Source organism: Engystomops pustulosus, unplaced genomic scaffold (assembly GCF_040894005.1).
Source record: "Engystomops pustulosus unplaced genomic scaffold, aEngPut4.maternal MAT_SCAFFOLD_735, whole genome shotgun sequence".
Classification (NCBI taxonomy): domain Eukaryota; kingdom Metazoa; phylum Chordata; class Amphibia; order Anura; family Leptodactylidae; genus Engystomops; species Engystomops pustulosus.
In genome coordinates this window covers 716-27424 of record NW_027285614.1, presented here as the reverse complement: position 1 = coordinate 27424, position 26709 = coordinate 716, and the positions used below count along the sequence as shown (strand labels likewise).

General features: G+C 57.7%; 1 protein-coding gene across 3 annotated transcripts; it reads right to left on the bottom strand.

Moving 5' to 3' along the window:
* Positions 1-672: 672 nt before the first annotated feature.
* On the bottom strand, positions 673-26501 carry FBXW2 (F-box and WD repeat domain containing 2). 3 transcript variants are annotated; one of them, XM_072132480.1, is made up of 7 exons: positions 26357-26501; positions 15472-15532; positions 5503-6012; positions 3317-3511; positions 3105-3238; positions 2951-3037; positions 675-946 (listed from the first exon to the last, which is right to left on the bottom strand). In XM_072132480.1, exons 3-7 carry the CDS (start codon positions 5990-5992, stop codon positions 773-775), a joined length of 1080 nt encoding a protein of 359 aa, XP_071988581.1. In that variant the 5' UTR covers positions 5993-6012; positions 15472-15532; positions 26357-26501; the 3' UTR covers positions 675-772. The 3 variants fall into 3 exon arrangements, with proteins under 3 accessions (XP_071988583.1, XP_071988581.1, XP_071988582.1); XM_072132481.1 differs by lacking the exon at positions 26357-26501 and adding an exon at positions 26230-26283; XM_072132482.1 differs by lacking the exon at positions 15472-15532 and having other exon boundaries at positions 673-946; positions 26357-26491.
* Positions 26502-26709: the final 208 nt, after the last annotated feature.

The following is a 26709-nucleotide window of genomic DNA, read 5'->3' as shown; positions in this document are numbered from 1 at the left end:
CTCAACATATCCCTGGACATGTCACACAGGTGCACAGCTCATTACATCCCTGCTCATGTGATGTCACACAGGTGCACGGCTCAACATATCCCTGGACATGTCACACAGGTGCACAGCTCATTACATCCCTGCTCATGTGATGTCACACAGGTGCACGGCTCAACATATCCCTGGACATGTCACACAGGTGCACAACTCATTATAGTCCCCGTTCATGTGATGGTACATAGGTGCATGGCTCGTTATAGTAATCGGCCGTACACCCGTGTGACATCAAACGACCAGGGACCCAATCAGGGACACAATGAAACCTCCTATAAAATGACAGCAGGCAGAAATCTAGAAATAACTGTGAGGAATTGATTTAGACAGTAGATCAGGGCTGGATAATAGTAAGCTCTAGGGGCATGTGCCCCGGGGCCCCCACCACTCTACTCATAAGGGGGGCCTCTCCAGCAATGTTTCATCAGCTGCCACAGCACCAGTTGGGCAAGTATAAAATCTTTTAGAATATTAATGAATTTAGAGTAGCAATGTGTACCACCGTCTAAGCTACATTCAATGGGGCCCCCACCAAATTTTAAAGCCAGGGGCCTATACCTACCTTAAATCAACTTGGTCATCGTACAAACAATAACATTTTTGCCTAACAAGACAAACCCTTTAATTCTGTGATGTTACCAATGCCAGAGGCAGCAGATCCATGACTGAAGGGCCTGCAAGCCACAGCACTACTACTCCCATCAGGACCCTTCCACATTATAGGGAGTATTTACCGCAAGATGTCATAGCTGGCAAAGTCCCACTGGTAGAGGCCGAGGGCCGAGCTGCACACGATGTATCTGCCGTCAAAGTGCAGCCGCGGCTGAAGGGTTATGCTCCGGTCATCCGACACGTACAGAGTCTTCAGACACTTACAGTTTATCTCTCTGCCGATCGGCCAAATCTGCAAGACAGGAAGAGAAGCCCCCTGGGTAACGGCGGGAAGACGAGCCCCCTGGGTAACGGCGGGAAGACGAGCCCCCTGGGTAACGGCGGGAAGACGAGCCCCCTGGGTAACGGCGGGAAGGGAAGCCCCCTGGGTAACGGCGAGAAGACGAGCCCCCTGGGTAACGGCGGGAAGACGAGCCCCCTGGGTAACGGCGGGAAGGGAAGCCCCCTGGGTAACGGCGGGAAGGGAAGCCCCCTGGGTAACGGCGGGAAGGGAAGCCCCCTGGGTAACGGCGGGAAGGGAAGCCTCCTGGGTAACGGCAGGAAGGGAAGCCTCCTGGGTAATGGCAGGAAGGGAAGCCCCCTGGGTAATGGCAGGAAGGGAAGACCCCTGGGTAATGGCAGGAAGGCGAGCCCCCTGGGTAATGGCAGGAAGGGAAGCCCCCTGGGTAATGGCAGGAAGGGAAGCCCCCTGGGTAATGGCAGGAAGACGAGCCCCCTGGGTAATGGCAGGAAGGGAAGCCCCCTGGGTAATGGCGGGAAGGGAAGCCCCCTGGGTAATGGCGGGAAGGGAAGCCCCCTGGGTAATGGCGGGAAGGGAAGCCCCTGGGTAATGGCAGGAAGGCGAGCCCCCTGGGTAATGGCAGGAAGGCGAGCCCCCTGGGTAATGGCAGGAAGGGAAGCCCCCCGGGTAATGGCAGGAAGGGAAGCCCCCCGGGTAATGGCAGGAAGGCGAGCCCCCTGGGTAATGGCAGGAAGACGAGCCCCCTGGGTAATGGCAGGAAGACGAGCCCCCTGGGTAATGGCAGGAAGGGAAGCCCCCTGGGTAATGGCAGGAAGGGAAGCCCCCTGGGTAATGGCAGGAAGGGGAGCCCCCTGGGTAATGGCAGGAAGGGGAGCCCCCTGGGTAATGGCAGGGAGGGAAGCCCCCTGGGTAACGGCAGGGAGGGAAGCCCCCTGGGTAACGGCAGGAAGGGAAGCCCCCTGGGTAATGGCAGGAAGGGAAGACCCCTGGGTAATGGCGGGAAGGGGAGCCCCCTGGGTAACGGCAGGGAGGGAAGCCCCCTGGGTAACGGCAGGAAGGGAAGCCCCCCGGGTAACGGCAGGAAGACGAGCCCCCTGGGTAATGGCAGGAAGACGAGCCCCCTGGGTAATGGCAGGAAGACGAGCCCCCTGGGTAATGGCAGGAAGACGAGCCCCCTGGGTAATGGCAGGAAGACGAGCCCCCTGGGTAATGGCAGGAAGGGAAGCCCCCTGGGTAATGGCAGGAAGACGAGCCCCCTGGGTAATGGCAGGAAGGGAAGCCCCCTGGGTAATGGCAGGAAGGGAAGCCCCCTGGGTAATGGCAGGAAGGGAAGCCCCCTGGGTAATGGCAGGAAGGGAAGCCTCCTGGGTAATGGCAGGAAGACGAGCCCCCTGGGTAATGGCAGGAAGGGAAGCCCCCTGGGTAACGGCAGGAAGGGAAGCCCCCTGGGTAATGGCGGGAAGGGAAGCCCCCTGGGTAATGGCGGGAAGGGAAGCCTCCTGGGTAATGGCAGGAAGGGAAGCCCCCTGGGTAATGGCAGGAAGGGAAGCCCCCTGGGTAATGGCAGGAAGGGAAGCCCCCTGGGTAATGGCAGGAAGGGAAGCCCCCTGGGTAATGGCAGGAAGGGAAGCCCCCTGGGTAATGGCAGGAAGGGAAGCCCCCTGGGTAATGGCAGGAAGGGAAGCCCCCTGGGTAATGGCAGGAAGGGAAGCCCCCTGGGTAATGGCAGGAAGGGAAGCCCCCTGGGTAACGGCAGGAAGGGAAGCCCCTGGGTAATGGCAGGAAGACGAGCCCCCTGGGTAATGGCAGGAAGGGAAGCCCCCTGGGTAATGGCAGGAAGGGAAGCCCCCTGGGTAATGGCAGGAAGGGAAGCCCCCTGGGTAATGGGAGTAAGGGAAGCCCCCTGGGTAATGGCAGGAAGGGAAGCCCCCTGGGTAATGGGAGTAAGGGAAGCCCCCTGGGTAATGGCAGGAGGGGAAGCCCCCAGGGTCGTACCTTGATCTCGTACTTGTCTGCGCTCAGGAGGATGTGGTCTCCAGGGTTGTGCAGCACTGACTTGACCTCACACTTCTGTAAGACGACCTGGAGGGCAGAGGACATGTAACCACTGGGGGAAGCAGCGTGGGTGCACCCACCTGCACACACCTACCTTTGTCACCCACTCCGTGTGACCGGTCAGCGTGTTCAAGCACGTCCCTGTAGATAAGGCCCAGATTTTGACAGTGTTGTCTGCCGAGCCGCTGACCAGAAGATCCAGCTCATCGTTGTAATCCACACTAAAGACTAAGGAGGAGACGGAGCTCAGGCCCAGTGCACACAGCGGGGCCCCATGCTACAGCAGCCCTAGGAGCCATGTCCTACCTGCTCCAGTGTGGCCCCGGAAGTGCTGGGTTCGGGCCCCTGAGCTCCAGTCCCAGCAGGCCACAGTGTTATCAAACGAACCGGTCACCAGTTTCTGTTCATCAAAGGTGACGGCAGCGCAGGTGTGTGTCTGGATGCCGTAGATGCACTGACCCGTGCTCACATCCCAAAGCTTCGCCGACAAGTCATCAGAACCTGCGAGACACAGAAGCCGGACCTCATCATAGCCCATACACTGAGCCCACACCGCAGGTAAGTACATGTGTACACTGAGCCCACACTGCAGGTAAGTACATGTGTACACACTGAGCCCACACCGCAGGTAAGTACATGTGTACACAGGGAGCCCACACCGCAGGTAAGTACATGTGTACACAGGGAGCCCACACCGCAGGTAAGTACATGTGTACACAGGGAGCCCACACCGCAGGTAAGTACATGTGTACACTGAGCCCACACCGCAGGTAAGTACATGTGTACACTGAGCCCACACTGCAGGTAAGTACATGTGTACACACTGAGCCCACACCGCAGGTAAGTACATGTGTACACAGGGAGCCCACACCGCAGGTAAGTACATGTGTACACAGGGAGCCCACACCGCAGGTAAGTACATGTGTACACAGGGAGCCCACACCGCAGGTAAGTACATGTGTACACAGGGAGCCCACACTGCAGGTAAGTACATGTGTACACAGGGACCCCACACTGCAGGTAAGTACATGTGTACACAGGGACCCCACACTGCAGGTAAGTACATGTGTACACAGGGACCCCACACTGCAGGTAAGTACATGTGTACACAGGGACCCCACACTGCAGGTAAGTACATGTGTACACAGGGACCCCACACTGCAGGTAAGTACATGTGTACACACTGACCCCACACTGCAGGTAAGTACATGTGTACACAGGGAGCCCACACTGCAGGTAAGTACATGTGTACACTGAGCCCACACCGCAGGTAAGTACATGTGTACACACTGACCCCACACTGCAGGTAAGTACATGTGTACACAGGGACCCCACACCGCAGGTAAGTACATGTGTACACACTGACCCCACACTGCAGGTAAGTACATGTGTACACACTGACCCCACACTGCAGGTAAGTACATGTGTACACAGGGAGCCCACACTGCAGGTAAGTACATGTGTACACAGGGACCCCACACTGCAGGTAAGTACATGTGTACACAGGGACCCCACACTGCAGGTAAGTACATGTGTACACTGAGCCCACACTGCAGGTAAGTACATGTGTACACTGAGCCCACACCGCAGGTAAGTACATGTGTACACACTGACCCCACACTGCAGGTAAGTACATGTGTACACAGGGACCCCACACCGCAGGTAAGTACATGTGTACACACTGACCCCACACTGCAGGTAAGTACATGTGTACACAGGGACCCCACACTGCAGGTAAGTACATGTGTACACACTGACCCCACACCGCAGGTAAGTACATGTGTACACACTGACCCCACACTGCAGGTAAGTACATGTGTACACAGGGACCCCACACCGCAGGTAAGTACATGTGTACACACTGACCCCACACTGCAGGTAAGTACATGTGTACACAGGGACCCCACACTGCAGGTAAGTACATGTGTACACACTGACCCCACACTGCAGGTAAGTACATGTGTAGACACTGACCCCACACTGCAGGTAAGTACATGTGTACACACTGACCCCACACTGCAGGTAAGTACATGTGTACACACTGACCCCACACTGCAGGTAAGTACATGTGTACACACTGACCCCACACTGCAGGTAAGTACATGTGTACACACTGACCCCACACTGCAGGTAAGTACATGTGTACACACTGACCCCACACTGCAGGTAAGTACATGTGTACACACTGACCCCACACTGCAGGTAAGTACATGTGTACACACTGACCCCACACTGCAGGTAAGTACATGTGTACACACTGACCCCACACTGCAGGTAAGTACATGTGTACACACTGGCCCCGCACTGCAGGTAAGTACATGTGTACACAGGGACCCCACACTGCAGGTAAGTACATGTGTACACACTGACCCCACACTGCAGGTAAGTACATGTGTAGACACTGGCACTGTGCTGCAGGTAAGTACATGTGAGCGCATTGCCCCCCCCCACCCCTGGCTGGGCGGTGTAGTGCATGCTGCCCCCCATCTGACCTGTGCACAGGAGGCCGTCCTTGTAGTAGAGGGCGTACACCCGGGCACTGTGCCCGATTAGGGTGGCCGTCTGGAAGGCTTGGTGGTGGCCCAGCTGCTTCATGCGGAGCACAGCCTGCAGGTAGACCTTCTTCCAGTGCAGGGAGTCCTGCAGCGCCTCGTCTATCTGCCAGCCCAGGCTGCGGCACGCCACCTGCCACACCTCCGGGCAGCCGCTGATCACCTTGTTCCACTGCTTGGACACCCGGCAGCAGGTGAGGAGCGTGGGGGGGTCCAGCCATCGCAGCAGGTAGAAGCTGAGCTCCAGGGGGAGCAGGCGCAGGAAGTCGCGCTTCAGCAGGGTCTCCAGGTTATTGGACAGGTGCCGCAGCTGCACGGCTCCGCTCAGGCTGATCAGGTGATCCAGGGTCGCATTCTTCTGCAGGTCCGTGAGCGAGAAGAAAGACGCCGCCAGGGCCTCAAGCCACGACTCAAAATCCTTCTTATCCATAGGTCTACCGAAGCTGTGGCCTGCGGGGAGAGAAGAGAGGGCGTCACAAGGGGGAGGGGCCTGTGTGCCGACATACAGGGGGAAGGGCCTGAACATCGAGACACACAGGGGGAGGGGCCTGGACAGCGACATACAGGGGGAGGGGCCTGTACACCAACACACACAGGGGGTGGGGCCTGTGCACCGAGACACACAGGGGGAGGGGCCTGGACAGCGACATACAGGAGGAGGGGCCTGTACACCAACACACACAGGGGGTGGGGCCTGTGCACCGAGACACAGGGGGAGGGGCCTGTGCACCAGCACACAGGGGGAGGGGCCTGTGCACCAGCACACAGGGGGAGGGGCCTGTGCACCGAGACAAAGGGGGATGGAACATGCCGAGGTGTTGTAGGAAGGTCATACAGGCATGTGGAGGCAACACACAATACTGAGCCTCATCAGGAGCATGCCGAGGCATTGTATGGAGGTCATACAGGCATGTGGAGGCAACACACAATACTGAGCCTCATCAGGAACATCCCGAGGCATTGTAGGGAGGTCATACAGGCACATGGAGGCCACACACAATACTGAGCCTCATCAGGAACATCCCGAGGCATTGTAGGGAGGTCATACAGGCACGTGGAGGCCACACACAATACTGATCCTCATCAGGAGCATCCCAAGGTGTTGTAGCAAGGTCATACAGGCACGTGGAGGCCTCACACAATACTGAGCCTCATCAGGAACATCCCGAGGTGTTGTAGGAAGGTCATACAGGCACATGGAGGCCACACACAATACTGAGCCTCATCAGGAACATCCCGAGGCATTGTAGGGAGGTCATACAGGCACGTGGAGGCCACACACAATTCTGATCCTCATCAGGAGCATCCCGAGGTGTTGTATGGAGGGCATACAGGCACATGGAGGCCACACACAATACTGAGCCTCATCAGAAGGATCCCGAGGTGTTGTAGGGAGGTCATACAGGCACGTGGAGGCCACACACAATTCTGATCCTCATCAGGAGCATCCCGAGGTGTTGTAGGAAGGTCATACAGGCACGTGGAGGCCTCACACAATACTGAGCCTCATCAGGAACATCCCGAGGCATTATAGGGAGGTCATACAGGCACGTGGAGGCCACACACAATTCTGATCCTCATCAGGAGCATCCCGAGGTGTTGTAGGAAGGTCATACAGGCACGTGGAGGCCTCACACAATACTGAGCCTCATCAGGAACATCCCGAAGTGTTGTAGGGAGGTCATACAGGCACGTGGAGGCCTCACACAATACTGAGCCTCATCAGGAACATCCCGAGGTGTTGTAGGGAGGTCATACAGGCACATGGAGGCCTCACACAATACTGAGCCTCATCAGGAACATCCCGAAGTGTTGTAGGGAGGTCATACAGGCACGTGGAGGCCTCACACAATACTGAGCCTCATCAGGAACATCCCGAGGTGTTGTAGGGAGGTCATACAGGCACGTGGAGGCCTCACACAATACTGATCCTCATCAGGAGCATCCCGAGGTGTTGTAGGGAGGTCATACAGGCACATGGAGGCCACACACTATACTGAGCCTCATCAGGAACGTGGAGGTATTGTAGGGAGGTCATACAGGCACATGGAGGCCACACACTATACTGAGCCTCATCAGGAGAATCCCGAGGTGTTGTAGGGTGGTCATACAGGCACATGGAGGCCACACACAATACTGAGCCTCATCAGGAGCATGCCGAGGTGTTGTAGGGAGGTCATACAGGCACGTGGAGGCCACACACAATACTGAGCCTCATCAGGAGCAGCCGAGGTGTTGTAGGGAGGTCATACAGGCACGTGGAGGCCACACACAATACTGAGCCTCATCAGGAGCATGCCAAGGTGTTGTAGGGAGGTCATACAGGCAAGTGGAGGCCATACACAGTACTGAGCCTCATCAGGAGCATGCCGAGGCATTGTAGGGAGGTCATACAGGCACGTGGAGGCCACACACAATACTGAGCCTCATCAGGAGCATCCCGAGGTGTTGTACGAAGGTCATACAGGCACGTGGAGGCCACACACAATACTGAGCCACATTTTGACTTGCTTTAAGTACATTACAGCAAAGTTGGATCAGCCTGTAGTGTGTTTTTCTACTTTAATTTTTGGGTGGCAGCAAATTTGATGATTTTTTTGTCAGCACATTTGTACAGAGCAAAGTATTCAGGAAGGAGGGTGTGTGTGTTATTGGCACAGAAATTAAACACTACAGCATCACAAAACAGGGAGCATTACCCAAGGTTTATCAGAGATCATTCGAGCGGTGTCAGGAGAGCAGTGATGGCTAAGGTAACCTGCCCCCTACACCTGGGGATGAAGGAATGCCTCCGGGGGACACCACAGAGGAGTGCAGGAAGCTACAAGTTATAATACCTCCTACAGCAAGTATTGAGACTCTCCCAGACTGCGGACATTATAAGGGGCATCCGGGGGAAGCGCCAGGAGCCGCATGCTCTCCGATACAGTCACGTTACCCAGTAACGCCCTCCAGCCAGATACCGGAGCGTAATAACGGGAGCAGTCATCCCCCAATAGAGCCGGAAAGGGTATGAGGCGGCAGGATATGTAATCATGTGGATGAAATCTGCCCTCTCCGCCTGACACCTGTGAGATCTATACATAGGGAACAGCCTGAGCGGAGGTATATAGCACTGATACCGAGGTGTGAGAGCCCCCCAGCCATAGTGAGGGGATGAGAGCCCCCCCCCAGCCATAGTGAGGGGATGAGAGCCCCCCCCCCCAGCCATAGTGAGGGAATGAGAGCCCACCAGCCATAGTGAGGGGATGAGAGCCCCCCCCAGCCATAGTGAGGGGATGAGAGCCCCCCCCAGCCATAGTGAGGGGATGAGAGCCCCCCAGCCATAGTGAGGGGATGAGAGACCCCCCCCAGCCATAGTGAGGGGATGAGAGACCCCCCCCAGCCATAGTGAGGGGATGAGAGCCCCCCCCCCCCAGCCATAGTGAGGGAATGAGAGCCCCCCCCAGCCATAGTGAGGGGATGAGAGCCCCCCCCCAGCCATAGTGAGGGGATGAGAGCCCCCCAGCCATAGTGAGGGGATGAGAGCCCCCCCCAGCCATAGTGAGGGGATGAGAGCCCCCCCCAGCCATAGTGAGGGGATGAGAGCCCCCCCCCAGCCATAGTGAGGGGATGAGAGCCCCCCAGCCATAGTGAGGGGATGAGAGCCCCCCAGCCATAGTGAGGGGATGAGAGCCCCCCCCAGCCATAGTGAGGGGATGAGAGCCCCCCCCAGCCATAGTGAGGGGATGAGAGCCCCCCAGCCATAGTGAGGGGATGAGAGCCCCCCCCCAGCCATAGTGAGGGAATGAGAGCCCCCCCCAGCCATAGTGAGGGGATGAGAGCCCCCCCAGCCATAGTGAGGGGATGAGAGCCCCCCCCCAGCCATAGTGAGGGGATGAGAGCCCCCCAGCCATAGTGAGGGGATGAGAGCCCCCCCCCAGCCATAGTGAGGGAATGAGAGCCCCCCCCAGCCATAGTGAGGGGATGAGAGCCCCCCCCAGCCATAGTGAGGGGATGAGAGCCCCCCCCCAGCCATAGTGAGGGGATGAGAGCCCCCCCCAGCCATAGTGAGGGGATGAGAGCCCCCCCCCAGCCATAGTGAGGGGATGAGAGCCCCCCCCCAGCCATAGTGAGGGGATGAGAGCCCCCCCCAGCCATAGTGAGGGGATGAGAGCCCCCCAGCCATAGTGAGGGGATGAGAGCCCCCCAGCCATAGTGAGGGGATGAGAGCCCCCCAGCCATAGTGAGGGGATGAGAGCCCCCCCCAGCCATAGTGAGGGAATGAGAGCCCCCCCCAGCCATAGTGAGGGGATGAGAGCCCCCCCCAGCCATAGTGAGGGGATGAGAGCCCCCCCCCCAGCCATAGTGAGGGGATGAGAGCCCCCCCCAGCCATAGTGAGGGGATGAGAGCCCCCCCCAGCCATAGTGAGGGGATGAGAGCCCCCCAGCCATAGTGAGGGGATGAGAGCCCCCCCCAGCCATAGTGAGGGGATGAGAGCCCCCCCCAGCCATAGTGAGGGGATGAGAGCCCCCCCCAGCCATAGTGAGGGGATGAGAGCCCCCCAGCCATAGTGAGGGGATGAGAGCCCCCCCCAGCCATAGTGAGGGGATGAGAGCCCCCCAGCCATAGTGAGGGGATGAGAGCCCCCCAGCCATAGTGAGGGGATGAGAGCCCCCCCCAAGCCATAGTGAGGGGATGAGAGCCCCCCCCAGCCATAGTGAGGGCATGAGAGCCCCCCCCAAGCCATAGTGAGGGGATGAGAGCCCCCCCACCAGCCATAGTGAGGGGATGAGAGCCCCCCCCAGCCATAGTGAGGGGATGAGAGCCCCCCAGCCATAGTGAGGGGATGAGAGCCCCCCAGCCATAGTGAGGGGATGAGAGCCCCCCAGCCATAGTGAGGGGATGAGAGCCCCCCCCAGCCATAGTGAGGGGATGAGAGCCCCCCAGCCCCCAGCCATAGTGAGGGGATGAGAGCCCCCCCCAGCCATAGTGAGGGGATGAGAGCCCACCAGCCATAGTGAGGGGATGAGAGCCCACCAGCCATAGTGAGGGGATGAGAGCCCCCCCCCCAGCCATAGTGAGGGGATGAGAGCCCCCCCCAGCCATAGTGAGGGGATGAGAGCCCCCCCCCCCCCAGCCATAGTGAGGGAATGAGAGCCCACCAGCCATAGTGAGGGGATGAGAGCCCCCCAGCCATAGTGAGGGGATGAGAGCCCCCCAGCCATAGTGAGGGGATGAGAGCCCCCCAGCCATAGTGAGGGGATGAGAGCCCCCCCCAGCCATAGTGAGGGGATGAGAGCCCCCCCCAGCCATAGTGAGGGGATGAGAGCCCCCCCCCCCCAGCCATAGTGAGGGAATGAGAGCCCACCAGCCATAGTGAGGGGATGAGAGCCCCCCAGCCATAGTGAGGGGATGAGAGCCCCCCAGCCATAGTGAGGGGATGAGAGCCCCCCCCAGCCATAGTGAGGGGATGAGAGCCCCCCCCAGCCATAGTGAGGGGATGAGAGCCCCCCCAGCCATAGTGAGGGGATGAGAGCCCCCCAGCCATAGTGAGGGGATGAGAGCCCCCCCCCAGCCATAGTGAGGGGATGAGAGCCCCCCAGCCATAGTGAGGGGATGAGAGCCCCCCCCAGCCATAGTGAGGGGATGAGAGCCCCCCAGCCATAGTGAGGGGATGAGAGCCCCCCAGCCATAGTGAGGGGATGAGAGCCCCCCAGCCATAGTGAGGGGATGAGAGCCCCCCCCCCCAGCCATAGTGAGGGGATGAGAGCCCCCCAGCCATAGTGAGGGGATGAGAGCCCCCCCCAGCCATAGTGAGGGGATGAGAGCCCCCCCCAGCCATAGTGAGGGGATGAGAGCCCCCCCCCCCAGCCATAGTGAGGGAATGAGAGCCCCCCCAGCCATAGTGAGGGGATGAGAGCCCCCCCCAGCCATAGTGAGGGGATGAGAGCCCCCCAGCCATAGTGAGGGGATGAGAGCCCCCCCCAGCCATAGTGAGGGGATGAGAGCCCCCCCCAGCCATAGTGAGGGGATGAGAGCCCCCCCCCAGCCATAGTGAGGGGATGAGAGCCCCCCAGCCATAGTGAGGGGATGAGAGCCCCCCCCAGCCATAGTGAGGGGATGAGAGCCCCCCCCAGCCATAGTGAGGGGATGAGAGCCCCCCCCAGCCATAGTGAGGGGATGAGAGCCCCCCCCAGCCATAGTGAGGGGATGAGAGCCCCCCCCCAGCCATAGTGAGGGGATGAGAGCCCCCCCCCAGCCATAGTGAGGGGATGAGAGCCCCCCAGCCATAGTGAGGGGATGAGAGCCCCCCAGCCATAGTGAGGGGATGAGAGCCCCCCAGCCATAGTGAGGGGATGAGAGCCCCCCCCAGCCATAGTGAGGGAATGAGAGCCCCCCCAGCCATAGTGAGGGGATGAGAGCCCCCCCCAGCCATAGTGAGGGGATGAGAGCCCCCCCCCAGCCATAGTGAGGGGATGAGAGCCCCCCCCAGCCATAGTGAGGGGATGAGAGCCCCCCCCAGCCATAGTGAGGGGATGAGAGCCCCCCAGCCATAGTGAGGGGATGAGAGCCCCCCCCAGCCATAGTGAGGGGATGAGAGCCCCCCCCAGCCATAGTGAGGGGATGAGAGCCCCCCCCCAGCCATAGTGAGGGGATGAGAGCCCCCCAGCCATAGTGAGGGGATGAGAGCCCCCCCAAGCCATAGTGAGGGGATGAGAGCCCCCCCCAGCCATAGTGAGGGCATGAGAGCCCCCCCAAAGCCATAGTGAGGGGATGAGAGCCCCCCCCCCAGCCATAGTGAGGGGATGAGAGCCCCCCCCAGCCATAGTGAGGGGATGAGAGCCCCCCAGCCATAGTGAGGGGATGAGAGCCCCCCAGCCATAGTGAGGGGATGAGAGCCCCCCAGCCATAGTGAGGGGATGAGAGCCCCCCCCAGCCATAGTGAGGGGATGAGAGCCCCCCAGCCCCCAGCCATAGTGAGGGGATGAGAGCCCCCCCCAGCCATAGTGAGGGGATGAGAGCCCACCAGCCATAGTGAGGGGATGAGAGCCCACCAGCCATAGTGAGGGGATGAGAGCCCCCCCCCAGCCATAGTGAGGGGATGAGAGCCCCCCCCAGCCATAGTGAGGGGATGAGAGCCCCCCCCCCCCAGCCATAGTGAGGGAATGAGAGCCCACCAGCCATAGTGAGGGGATGAGAGCCCCCCAGCCATAGTGAGGGGATGAGAGCCCCCCAGCCATAGTGAGGGGATGAGAGCCCCCCCCCCCAGCCATAGTGAGGGGATGAGAGCCCCCCCCCCAGCCATAGTGAGGGGATGAGAGCCCCCCCCCCAGCCATAGTGAGGGGATGAGAGCCCCCCAGCCATAGTGAGGGGATGAGAGCCCCCCAGCCATAGTGAGGGGATGAGAGCCCCCCCCCCAGCCATAGTGAGGGGATGAGAGCCCCCCCCCAGCCATAGTGAGGGGATGAGAGCCCCCCAGCCATAGTGAGGGGATGAGAGCCCCCCAGCCATAGTGAGGGGATGAGAGCCCCCCCCCCCCAGCCATAGTGAGGGGATGAGAGCCCCCCAGCCATAGTGAGGGGATGAGAGCCCCCCCCAGCCATAGTGAGGGGATGAGAGCCCCCCCCAGCCATAGTGAGGGGATGAGAGCCCCCCCCCCAGCCATAGTGAGGGGATGAGAGCCCCCCAGCCATAGTGAGGGGATGAGAGCCCCCCAGCCATAGTGAGGGGATGAGAGCCCCCCCCCCAGCCATAGTGAGGGGATGAGAGCCCCCCCCCAGCCATAGTGAGGGGATGAGAGCCCCCCAGCCATAGTGAGGGGATGAGAGCCCCCCCCCCAGCCATAGTGAGGGGATGAGAGCCCCCCCCAGCCATAGTGAGGGGATGAGAGCCCCCCCCAGCCATAGTGAGGGGATGAGAGCCCCCCAGCCATAGTGAGGGGATGAGAGCCCCCCAGCCATAGTGAGGGGATGAGAGCCCCCCAGCCATAGTGAGGGGATGAGAGCCCCCCCCAGCCATAGTGAGGGGATGAGAGCCCCCCCCAGCCATAGTGAGGGGATGAGAGCCCCCCCCCAGCCATAGTGAGGGGATGAGAGCCCCCCAGCCATAGTGAGGGGATGAGAGCCCCCCCCAAGCCATAGTGAGGGCATGAGAGCCCCCCCCAGCCATAGTGAGGGCATGAGAGCCCCCCCCAAGCCATAGTGAGGGGATGAGAGCCCCCCCCCAGCCATAGTGAGGGGATGAGAGCCCCCCCCAGCCATAGTGAGGGGATGAGAGCCCCCCAGCCATAGTGAGGGGATGAGAGCCCCCCAGCCATAGTGAGGGGATGAGAGCCCCCCAGCCATAGTGAGGGGATGAGAGCCCCCCCCAGCCATAGTGAGGGGATGAGAGCCCCCCAGCCCCCAGCCATAGTGAGGGGATGAGAGCCCCCCCCAGCCATAGTGAGGGGATGAGAGCCCCCCCCAGCCATAGTGAGGGGATGAGAGCCCACCAGCCATAGTGAGGGGATGAGAGCCCACCAGCCATAGTGAGGGGATGAGAGCCCCCCCCCAGCCATAGTGAGGGGATGAGAGCCCCCCCCCAGCCATAGTGAGGGGATGAGAGCCCCCCCCCCCCAGCCATAGTGAGGGAATGAGAGCCCACCAGCCATAGTGAGGGGATGAGAGCCCCCCAGCCATAGTGAGGGGATGAGAGCCCCCCAGCCATAGTGAGGGGATGAGAGCCCCCCCCAGCCATAGTGAGGGGATGAGAGCCCCCCCCAGCCATAGTGAGGGGATGAGAGCCCCCCAGCCATAGTGAGGGGATGAGAGCCCCCCCCCCAGCCATAGTGAGGGGATGAGAGCCCCCCAGCCATAGTGAGGGGATGAGAGCCCCCCCCAGCCATAGTGAGGGGATGAGAGCCCCCCAGCCATAGTGAGGGGATGAGAGCCCCCCAGCCATAGTGAGGGGATGAGAGCCCCCCAGCCATAGTGAGGGGATGAGAGCCCCCCCCCCCAGCCATAGTGAGGGGATGAGAGCCCCCCAGCCATAGTGAGGGGATGAGAGCCCCCCCCAGCCATAGTGAGGGGATGAGAGCCCCCCCCAGCCATAGTGAGGGGATGAGAGCCCCCCCCCCCAGCCATAGTGAGGGGATGAGAGCCCCCCAGCCATAGTGAGGGGATGAGAGCCCCCCCCCCCAGCCATAGTGAGGGGATGAGAGCCCCCCCCCCCAGCCATAGTGAGGGGATGAGAGCCCCCCCCCCAGCCATAGTGAGGGGATGAGAGCCCCCCCCCCAGCCATAGTGAGGGGATGAGAGCCCCCCAGCCATAGTGAGGGGATGAGAGCCCCCCAGCCATAGTGAGGGGATGAGAGCCCCCCCCCCAGCCATAGTGAGGGGATGAGAGCCCCCCCCCAGCCATAGTGAGGGGATGAGAGCCCCCCAGCCATAGTGAGGGGATGAGAGCCCCCCCCCCAGCCATAGTGAGGGGATGAGAGCCCCCCCCAGCCATAGTGAGGGGATGAGAGCCCCCCCCAGCCATAGTGAGGGGATGAGAGCCCCCCAGCCATAGTGAGGGGATGAGAGCCCCCCAGCCATAGTGAGGGGATGAGAGCCCCCCAGCCATAGTGAGGGGATGAGAGCCCCCCCATCGGGCTCTGAAGGATGTGTTATTGGAGTGTTTCCTCTGTGAGTAGTATATATAAGGGCAGCAGAAGGTTCTAGGTCCTATAGAGGTAAAATTAGGGTTAGCAAGTGACTCATCTCAGGTATAACTTGACTCTTCTCATTGTCACATGACGCCGGAGGTGGTGTCACATAAAGGAGGGAGATCTAGAAACTGATGGGGGTAGTTGTATATATGGGGAACACCTGGGGACAGCATAGAGTCCCTACATGAGACACAGGAGCGTCTGCAGGGGGCGCACTCAGCACATCCAAGAACTCACCGCAGCAGCGTCATAGCCCAGAGCGAGCGACCTCCAGGAGATGACCTCCTACACCCCGCACCTGCAGGAGAGACACAGGGGTCAGCGCCGGGGAAGTATCTGCCCCCCAATATCACCCAAGAGAGCATCCTGCCCCCACATCTTATATCACCCAAGAGAGCACCCCCCCCACATCTTATATCACCCAAGTATCTCCCCCCCCCCACATCTTATATCACCCAAGTATCTCCCCCCCCCACATCTTATATCACCCAAGTATCTCCCCCCCCACATCTTATATCACCCAAGTATCTCCCCCCCCACATCTTATATCACCCAAGAGAGCACCCCCCCCCACATCTTATATCACCCAAGTATCCCCCCCCCACATCTTATATCACCCAAGTATCTCCCCCCCCCCACATCTTATATCACCCAAGAGAGCACCCCCCCCCACATCTTATATCACCCAAGTATCTCCCCCCCCCACACATCTTATATCACCCAAGTATCTCCCCCCCCCACACATCTTATATCACCCAAGAGAGCACCCCCCCCCCCACATCTTATATCACCCAAGTATCTCCCCCCCCCCACATCTTATATCACCCAAGTATCTCCCCCCCCCCCACATCTTATATCACCCAAGTATCTCCCCCCCCCACATCTTATATCACCCAAGTATCTCCCCCCCCCCACATCTTATATCACCCAAGTATCTCCCCCCCCCCACATCTTATATCACCCAAGTATCTTCCCCCCCACACATCTTATATCACCCAAGTATCTCCCCCCCCACATCTTATATCACCCAAGTATCCCCCCCCCACATCTTATATCACCCAAGAGAGCACCCCCCCCCACATCTTATATCACCCAAGAGAGCACCCCCCCCCCACATCTTATATCACCCAAGTATCTCCCCCCCCCACACATCTTATATCACCCAAGTATCTCCCCCCCCCACACATCTTATATCACCCAAGAGAGCACCCCCCCCCCACATCTTATATCACCCAAGTATCTCCCCCCCCCACACATCTTATATCACCCAAGTATCTCCCCCCCCCCCCACATCTTATATCACCCAAGTATCTCCCCCCCCCACATCTTATATCACCCAAGTATCTCCCCCCCCCCACATCTTATATCACCCAAGTATCTCCCCCCCCACACATCTTATATCACCCAAGTATCTCCCCCCCCCCACACATCTTATATCACCCAAGAGAGCACCCCCCCCCACATCTTATATCACCCAAGTATCTCCCCCCCCCACACATCTTATATCACCCAAGAGAGCACCCCCCCCCCACATCTTATATCACCCAAGTATCTCCCCCCCCACACATCTTATATCACCCAAGTATCTCCCCCCCCCCCACATCTTATATCACCCAAGTATCTCCCCCCCCCCACATCTTATATCACCCAAGTATCTCCCCCCCCCCACATCTTATATCACCCAAGTATCTCCCCCCCCCACATCTTATATCACCCAAGTATCTCCCCCCCCCACATCTTATATCACCCAAGTATCTCCCCCCCCACATCTTATATCACCCAAGTATCTCCCCCCCCCACACATCTTATATCACCCAAGAGAGCACCCCCCCCCCCACATCTTATATCACCCAAGTATCTCCCCCCCCCACACATCTTATATCACCCAAGTATCTCCCCCCCCCCACATCTTATATCACCCAAGTATCTCCCCCCCCACATCTTATATCACCCAAGTATCTCCCCCCCCATATCTTATATCACCCAAGTATCTCCCCCCCCCACACATCTTATATCACCCAAGTATCTCCCCCCCCACATCTTATATCACCCAAGTATCTCCCCCCCCCACATCTTATATCACCCAAGTATCCCCCCCCCACATCTTATATCACCCAAGTATCTCCCCCCCCACATCTTATATCACCCAAGTATCTCCCCCCCCCCACATCTTATATCACCCAAGTATCTCCCCCCCCCACATCTTATATCACCCAAGTATCTCCCCCCCCCACACATCTTATATCACCCAAGTATCTCCCCCCCCCACACATCTTATATCACCCAAGTATCTCCCCCCCCCACATCTTATATCACCCAAGTATCTCCCCCCCCCCCACATCTTATATCACCCAAGTATCTCCCCCCCCCACATCTTATATCACCCAAGTATCTCCCCCCCCCACATCTTACATCACCCAAGTATCTCCCCCCCCACATCTTATATCACCCAAGTATCTCCCCCCCCCACATCTTATATCACCCAAGTATCTCCCCCCCCCCACATCTTATATCACCCAAGTATCTCCCCCCCCCCACATCTTATATCACCCAAGTATCTCCCCCCCCCACATCTTATATCACCCAAGTATCTCCCCCCCCACATCTTATATCACCCAAGTATCTCCCCCCCCCACATCTTATATCACCCAAGTATCTCCCCCCCCACATCTTATATCACCCAAGTATCTCCCCCCCCACATCTTATATCACCCAAGTATCTCCCCCCCCCACATCTTATATCACCCAAGTATCTCCCCCCCCACATCTTATATCACCCAAGTATCTCCCCCCCCACATCTTATATCACCCAAGTATCTCCCCCCCCCCACATCTTATATCACCCAAGTATCTCCCCCCCCCCACATCTTATATCACCCAAGTATCTCCCCCCCCCCACATCTTATATCACCCAAGTATCTCCCCCCCCCCCACATCTTATATCACCCAAGTATCTCCCCCCCCACATCTTATATCACCCAAGTATCTCCCCCCCCCCACATCTTATATCACCCAAGTATCTCCCCCCCCCACATCTTATATCACCCAAGTATCTCCCCCCCCCACATCTTATATCACCCAAGTATCTCCCCCCCCCCACATCTTATATCACCCAAGTATCTCCCCCCCCCACATCTTATATCACCCAAGTATCTCCCCCCCCACATCTTATATCACCCAAGTATCTCCCCCCCCCATATCTTATATCACCCAAGTATCTCCCCCCCCCCACATCTTATATCACCCAAGTATCTCCCCCCCCACATCTTATATCACCCAAGTATCTCCCCCCCCCACATCTTATATCACCCAAGTATCTCCCCCCCCCACATCTTATATCACCCAAGTATCCCCCCCCCCACATCTTATATCACCCAAGTATCTCCCCCCCCACATCTTATATCACCCAAGTATCTCCCCCCCCCACATCTTATATCACCCAAGTATCTCCCCCCCCCACATCTTATATCACCCAAGTATCTCCCCCCCCCACATCTTATATCACCCAAGTATCTCCCCCCCCCACATCTTATATCACCCAAGTATCTCCCCCCCCACATCTTATATCACCCAAGTATCTCCCCCCCCCACATCTTATATCACCCAAGTATCTCCCCCCCCACATCTTATATCACCCAAGTATCTCCCCCCCCCACATCTTATATCACCCAAGTATCTCCCCCCCCACACATCTTATATCACCCAAGTATCTCCCCCCCCCACATCTTATATCACCCAAGTATCTCCCCCCCCCACATCTTATATCACCCAAGTATCTCCCCCCCCACATCTTATATCACCCAAGTATCTCCCCCCCACACATCTTATATCACCCAAGTATCTCCCCCCCACACATCTTATATCACCCAAGTATCTCCCCCCCCCACATCTTATATCACCCAAGTATCTCCCCCCCCCACATCTTATATCACCCAAGTATCTCCCCCCCCACATCTTATATCACCCAAGTATCTCCCCCCCCACATCTTATATCACCCAAGTATCTCCCCCCCCACACATCTTATATCACCCAAGTATCTCCCCCCCCCCACATCTTATATCACCCAAGTATCTCCCCCCCCCACATCTTATATCACCAAGTATCTCCCCCCCCCACATCTTATATCACCCAAGTATCTCCCCCCCCACATCTTATATCACCCAAGTATCTCCCCCCCCCACATCTTATATCACCCAAGTATCTCCCCCCCCACATCTTATATCACCCAAGTATCTCCCCCCCCCACATCTTATATCACCCAAGTATCTCCCCCCCACACATCTTATATCACCCAAGTATCTCCCCCCCCCACATCTTATATCACCCAAGTATCTCCCCCCCCACATCTTATATCACCCAAGTATCTCCCCCCCCCACATCTTATATCACCCAAGTATCTCCCCCCCCCACATCTTATATCACCCAAGTATCTCCCCCCCCCCACATCTTATATCACCCAAGTATCTCCCCCCCCACATCTTATATCACCCAAGTATCTCCCCCCCCCACATCTTATATCACCCAAGTATCTCCCCCCCCACACATCTTATATCACCCAAGTATCTACCCCCCCCACATCTTATATCACCCAAGTATCTCCCCCCCCCCACATCTTATATCACCCAAGTATCTCCCCCCCCCACATCTTATATCACCCAAGTATCTCCCCCCCCCCACATCTTATATCACCCAAGTATCTCCCCCCCCCACATCTTATATCACCCAAGTATCTCCCCCCCCCACATCTTATATCACCCAAGTATCTCCCCCCCCCCACATCTTATATCACCCAAGTATCTCCCCCCCCCACATCTTATATCACCCAAGTATCTCCCCCCCCCCACATCTTATATCACCCAAGTATCTCCCCCCCCCACATCTTATATCACCCAAGTATCTCCCCCCCCCACATCTTATATCACCCAAGTATCTCCCCCCCCCACATCTTATATCACCCAAGTATCTCCCCCCCCCCACATCTTATATCACCCAAGTATCTCCCCCCCCACATTTTATATCACCAGAGTTCTCCCCCCCCCACATCTTATATCACCCAAGTATCTCCCCCCCCCCACATCTTATATCACCCAAGTATCTCCCCCCCCCCACATCTTATATCACCCAAGTATCTCCCCCCCCCACATCTTATATCACCCAAGTATCTCCCCCCCCCACATCTTATATCACCCAAGTATCTCCCCCCCCCCACATCATATCACCCAAGTGATCTTATATCACCCAAGTATCTCTCCCCCCCCCCACATCTTATATCACCCAAGTATCTCCCCCCCCCCACCCCAAGTATCTCCCCCCCCCCACATCTTATATCACCCAAGTATCTCCCCCCCCCCCCACATCTTATATCACCCAAGTATCTCCCCCCCCCACATCTTATATCACCCAAGTATCTCCCCCCACCACCACCAGAGCAGCAGGGAGAGCACCCCCCCCCACATCTTATATCACCCAAGTATCTCCCCCCCCCACATCTTATATCACCCAAGTATCCCCCCCCCCCACATCTTATATCACCCAAGTATCTCCCCCCCCACATCTTATATCACCCAAGTATCTCCCCCCCCACATCTTATATCACCCAAGTATCTCCCCCCCCACATCTTATATCACCCAAGTATCCTCCCCCCCCCACATCTTATATCACCCAAGTATCTCCCCCCCCCACATCTTATATCACCCAAGTATCTCCCCCCCCCACATCTTATATCACCCAAGTATCTCCCCCCCCCACATCTTATATCACCCAAGTATCTCCCCCCCCCCACATCTTATATCACCCAAGTATCTCCCCCCCCACATCTTATATCACCCAAGTATCTCCCCCCCCACATCTTATATCACCCAAGTATCTCCCCCCCCCACATCTTATATCACCCAAGTATCTCCCCCCCCACATCTTATATCACCCAAGTATCTCCCCCCCCCACATCTTATATCACCCAAGTATCTCCCCCCCCCCACATCTTATATCACCCAAGTATCTCCCCCCCCCCCACATCTTATATCACCCAAGTATCTCCCCCCCCACATCTTATATCACCCAAGTATCTCCCCCCCCCACATCTTATATCACCCAAGTATCTCCCCCCCCACATCTTATATCACCCAAGTATCTCCCCCCCACCACCACCAGAGCAGCAGGGAGAGCACCCCCCCCCCCCACATCTTATATCACCCAAGTATCTCCCCCCCCCACATCTTATATCACCCAAGTATCCCCCCCCCCCACATCTTATATCACCCAAGTATCTCCCCCCCCACATCTTATATCACCCAAGTATCTCCCCCCCCACATCTTATATCACCCAAGTATCTCCCCCCCCCACATCTTATATCACCCAAGTATCTCCCCCCCCCACATCTTATATCACCCAAGTATCTCCCCCCCCACATCTTATATCACCCAAGTATCTCCCCCCCACATCTTATATCACCCAAGTATCTCCCCCCCCCACATCTTATATCACCCAAGTATCTCCCCCCCCACATCTTATATCACCCAAGTATCCCCCCCCCCACATCTTATATCACCCAAGTATCTCCCCCCCCCCCACATCTTATATCACCCAAGTATCTCCCCCCCCACATCTTATATCACCCAAGTATCTCCCCCCCCCCACATCTTATATCACCCAAGTATCTCCCCCCCCACATCTTATATCACCCAAGTATCTCCCCCCCCCCACATCTTATATCACCCAAGTATCTCCCCCCCCACATCTTATATCACCCAAGTATCTCCCCCCCCCACATCTTATATCACCCAAGTATCTCCCCCCCCCACATCTTATATCACCCAAGTATCCCCCCCCCACATCTTATATCACCCAAGTATCTCCCCCCCACACATCTTATATCACCCAAGTATCTCCCCCCACCACCACCAGAGCAGCAGGGAGAGCACCCCCCCCCCACATCTTATATCACCCAAGTATCTCCCCCCCCCACATCTTATATCACCCAAGTATCCCCCCCCCCCACATCTTATATCACCCAAGTATCTCCCCCCCCACATCTTATATCACCCAAGTATCTCCCCCCCCACATCTTATATCACCCAAGTATCTCCCCCCCCCCACATCTTATATCACCCAAGTATCTCCCCCCCCCCACATCTTATATCACCCAAGTATCTCCCCCCCCCCACATCTTATATCACCCAAGTATCTCCCCCCCCCCCACATCTTATATCACCCAAGTATCTCCCCCCCCCACATCTTATATCACCCAAGTATCTCCCCCCACCACCACCAGAGCAGCAGGGAGAGCACCCCCCCCCCACATCTTATATCACCCAAGTATCTCCCCCCCCCCACATCTTATATCACCCAAGTATCCCCCCCCCCACATCTTATATCACCCAAGTATCTCCCCCCCACATCTTATATCACCCAAGTATCTCCCCCCCCACATCTTATATCACCCAAGTATCTCCCCCCCCACATCTTATATCACCCAAGTATCTCCCCCCCCCCACATCTTATATCACCCAAGTATCTCCCCCCCCACATCTTATATCACCCAAGTATCTCCCCCCCCCACATCTTATATCACCCAAGTATCTCCCCCCCCACATCTTATATCACCCAAGTATCTCCCCCCCCCCACATCTTATATCACCCAAGTATCTCCCCCCCCCACATCTTATATCACCCAAGTATCTCCCCCCCCACATCTTATATCACCCAAGTATCTCCCCCCCCCACATCTTATATCACCCAAGTATCTCCCCCCCACATCTTATATCACCCAAGTATCTCCCCCCCCCCCACATCTTATATCACCCAAGTATCTCCCCCCCCCACATCTTATATCACCCAAGTATCTCCCCCCCCCACATCTTATATCACCCAAGTATCTCCCCCCCCCCACATCTTATATCACCCAAGTATCTCCCCCCCCCCACATCTTATATCACCCAAGTATCTCCCCCCCTCCCACATCTTATATCACCCAAGTATCTCCCCCCCCCACATCTTATATCACCCAAGTATCTCCCCCCCCACATCTTATATCACCCAAGTATCTCCCCCCACCACCACCAGAGCAGCAGGGAGAGCACCCCCCCCCCCACATCTTATATCACCCAAGTATCTCCCCCCCCCCACATCTTATATCACCCAAGTATCCCCCCCCCCACATCTTATATCACCCAAGTATCTCCCCCCCACATCTTATATCACCCAAGTATCTCCCCCCCCACATCTTATATCACCCAAGTATCTCCCCCCCCCCACATCTTATATCACCCAAGTATCTCCCCCCCCCACATCTTATATCACCCAAGTATCTCCCCCCCACACATCTTATATCACCCAAGTATCTCCCCCCCCCCCACATCTTATATCACCCAAGTATCTCCCCCCCCCCCACATCTTATATCACCCAAGTATCTCCCCCCCCACACATCTTATATCACCCAAGTATCTCCCCCCCCCACATCTTATATCACCCAAGTATCTCCCCCCCCCACACATCTTATATCACCCAAGTATCTCCCCCCCCCCACATCTTATATCACCCAAGTATCTCCCCCCCCCACATCTTATATCACCCAAGTATCTCCCCCCCCCCACATCTTATATCACCCAAGTATCTCCCCCCCCCACATCTTATATCACCCAAGTATCTCCCCCCCCCACATCTTATATCACCCAAGTATCTCCCCCCCCCACATCTTATATCACCCAAGTATCTCCCCCCCCCACATCTTATATCACCCAAGTATCTCCCCCCCCCCACATCTTATATCACCCAAGTATCCCCCCCCCCCACACATCTTATATCACCCAAGTATCTCCCCCCACCACCACCAGAGCAGCAGGGAGAGCACCCCCCCCCCCACATCTTATATCACCCAAGTATCTCCCCCCCCCACATCTTATATCACCCAAGTATCTCCCCCCCCCCACATCTTATATCACCCAAGTATCCCCCCCCCACATCTTATATCACCCAAGTATCTCCCCCCCCCAAATCTTATATCACCCAAGTATCTCCCCCCCCCAACATCTTATATCACCCAAGTATCTCCCCCCCCACATCTATGTCACCCAAGTATCTCCCCCCCCACACATCTTATATCACCCAAGTATCCCCCCCCCACATCTTATATCACCCAAGTATCTCCCCCCCCCCACATCTTATATCACCCAAGTATCCCCCCCCCCACATCTTATATCACCCAAGTATCTCCCCCCCCCACATCTTATATCACACAAGTATCTCCCCCCCCCACATCTTATATCACCCAAGTATCCCCCCCCCACACATCTTATATCACCCAAGTATCTCCCCCCCCCCACATCTTATATCACCCAAGTATCTCCCCCCCCCACATCTTATATCACCCAAGTATCTCCCCCCCCACATCTTATATCACCCAAGTATCCCCCCCCCACATCTTATATCACCCAAGTATCTCCCCCCCCACATCTTATATCACCCAAGTATCTCCCCCCCCCACACATCTTATATCACCCAAGTATCTCCCCCCCCACACATCTTATATCACCCAAGTATCTCCCCCCCCACACATCTTATATCACCCAAGTATCTCCCCCCCCCACACATCTTATATCACCCAAGTATCTCCCCCCCCCACATCTTATATCACCCAAGTATCTCCCCCCCCCACATCTTATATCACCCAAGTATCTCCCCCCCCACACATCTTATATCACCCAAGTATCTCCCCCCCCCCCACATCTTATATCACCCAAGTATCTCCCCCCCCCCACATCTTATATCACCCAAGTATCTCCCCCCCCCACATCTTATATCACCCAAGTATCTCCCCCCCCCCCACATCTTATATCACCCAAGTATCTCCCCTCCCCCCCACCAGCAGGGAGAGCACCCCCCCCCACATCTTATATCACCCAAGTATCTCCCCCCCCCCCCACACATCTTATATCACCCAAGTATCTCCCCCCCCATCTTATATCACCCAAGTATCTCCCCCCCCATCTTATATCACCCAAGTATCTCCCCCCCCCCCACATCTTATATCACCCAAGTATCTCCCCCCCCACATCTTATATCACCCAAGTATCTCCCCCCCCACATCTTATATCACCCAAGTATCTCCCCCCCCACATCTTATATCACCCAAGTATCCCCCCCCCCCACATCTTATATCACCCAAGTATCCCCCCCCCCCCACATCTTATATCACCCAAGTATCTCCCCCCCCACCAGAGCAGCAGGGAGAGCTCCGGAGGGGGGAGGTGCAGCGGGCGCTCAGGAGGGGGGAGCTGCAGCGGGCGCTCAGGAGGGGGGAGCTGCAGCGGGCGCTCAGGAGGGGGGAGCTGCAGCGGGCGCTCAGGAGGGGGGAGCTGCAGTGGGTGCTCTGGAGGGGGGAGGTGCAGTGGGTGCTCCGGAGGGGCGAGGTGCAGTGGGTGCTCCGGAGGGGGGAGCTGCAGGGGCGCTCAGGAGGGGGGAGCTGCAGTGGGTGCTCTGGAGGGGGGAGCTGCAGTGGGTGCTCTGGAGGGGGGAGGTGCAGTGGGTGCTCTGGAGGGGGGAGCTGCAGCGGGTGCTCTGGAGGGGGGAGGTGCAGCGGGCGCTCTGGAGGGGGGAGCTGCAGTGGGCGCTCTGGAGGGGGGAGCTGCAGTGGGCGCTCTGGAGGGGGGAGCTGCAGTGGGCGCTCTGGAGGGGGGAGCTGCAGTGGGTGCTCTGGAGGGGGGAGCTGCAGCGGTGCTCTGGAGGGGGGAGCTGCAGTGGGTGCTCTGGAGGGGCGAGGTGCAGTGGGTGCTCTGGAGGGGGGAGCTGCAGTGGGTGATCTGGAGGGGGGAGCTGCAGTGGGTGCTCTGGAGGGGGGAGCTGCAGTGGGTGCTCTGTAGGGGGGAGCTGCAGTGGGTGATCTGGAGGGGGGAGCTGCAGTGGGTGCTCTGTAGGGGGGAGCTGCAGTGGGTGCTCTGGTAGGGTCTTTCCTCCGTGTTGGGTAGAGCGCCCCCTGGTGGTGAGTAGTTGCACACCGGCGGATGTCTAGAGCAGTGACGTCATCCGCACACATTTCCCCCCCCCCGTCACATGGTCAGAACCGGGCGGAGGGGCTGTCGGTAAGTCTCCGCGCTCTCCCGCGGCCCCGGTAGCGGCTTTTACCTCACACACCGCGGCCTCCTTCTCCTTACAGGCACCATACTGCTGGGGGCGTGACCCCCGCATCGCCCCGCCCTCTCCGATTATAAGGCCCAACCAGCAGCAGAAGAGGATTGATCCGCATGGCCGATGCTTAGGGATGATCGGTAATGTACTACTCACGCCTGTCCACAAATTACTGCGAGACCTCACTGAGGCCGAAGCGGCCATGATAACTGTGGGCGAAGGATCTCAGCACTACAATGCACGAATAACTGGAGGGGAGGAGCCAGTGTAATGGGGGCGGGGTCATGATTATGGGGGGCTTTGGGGGTCAGTGTTATGGGGAGACTGTGGGGGTCAGTGTTATGGGGGGG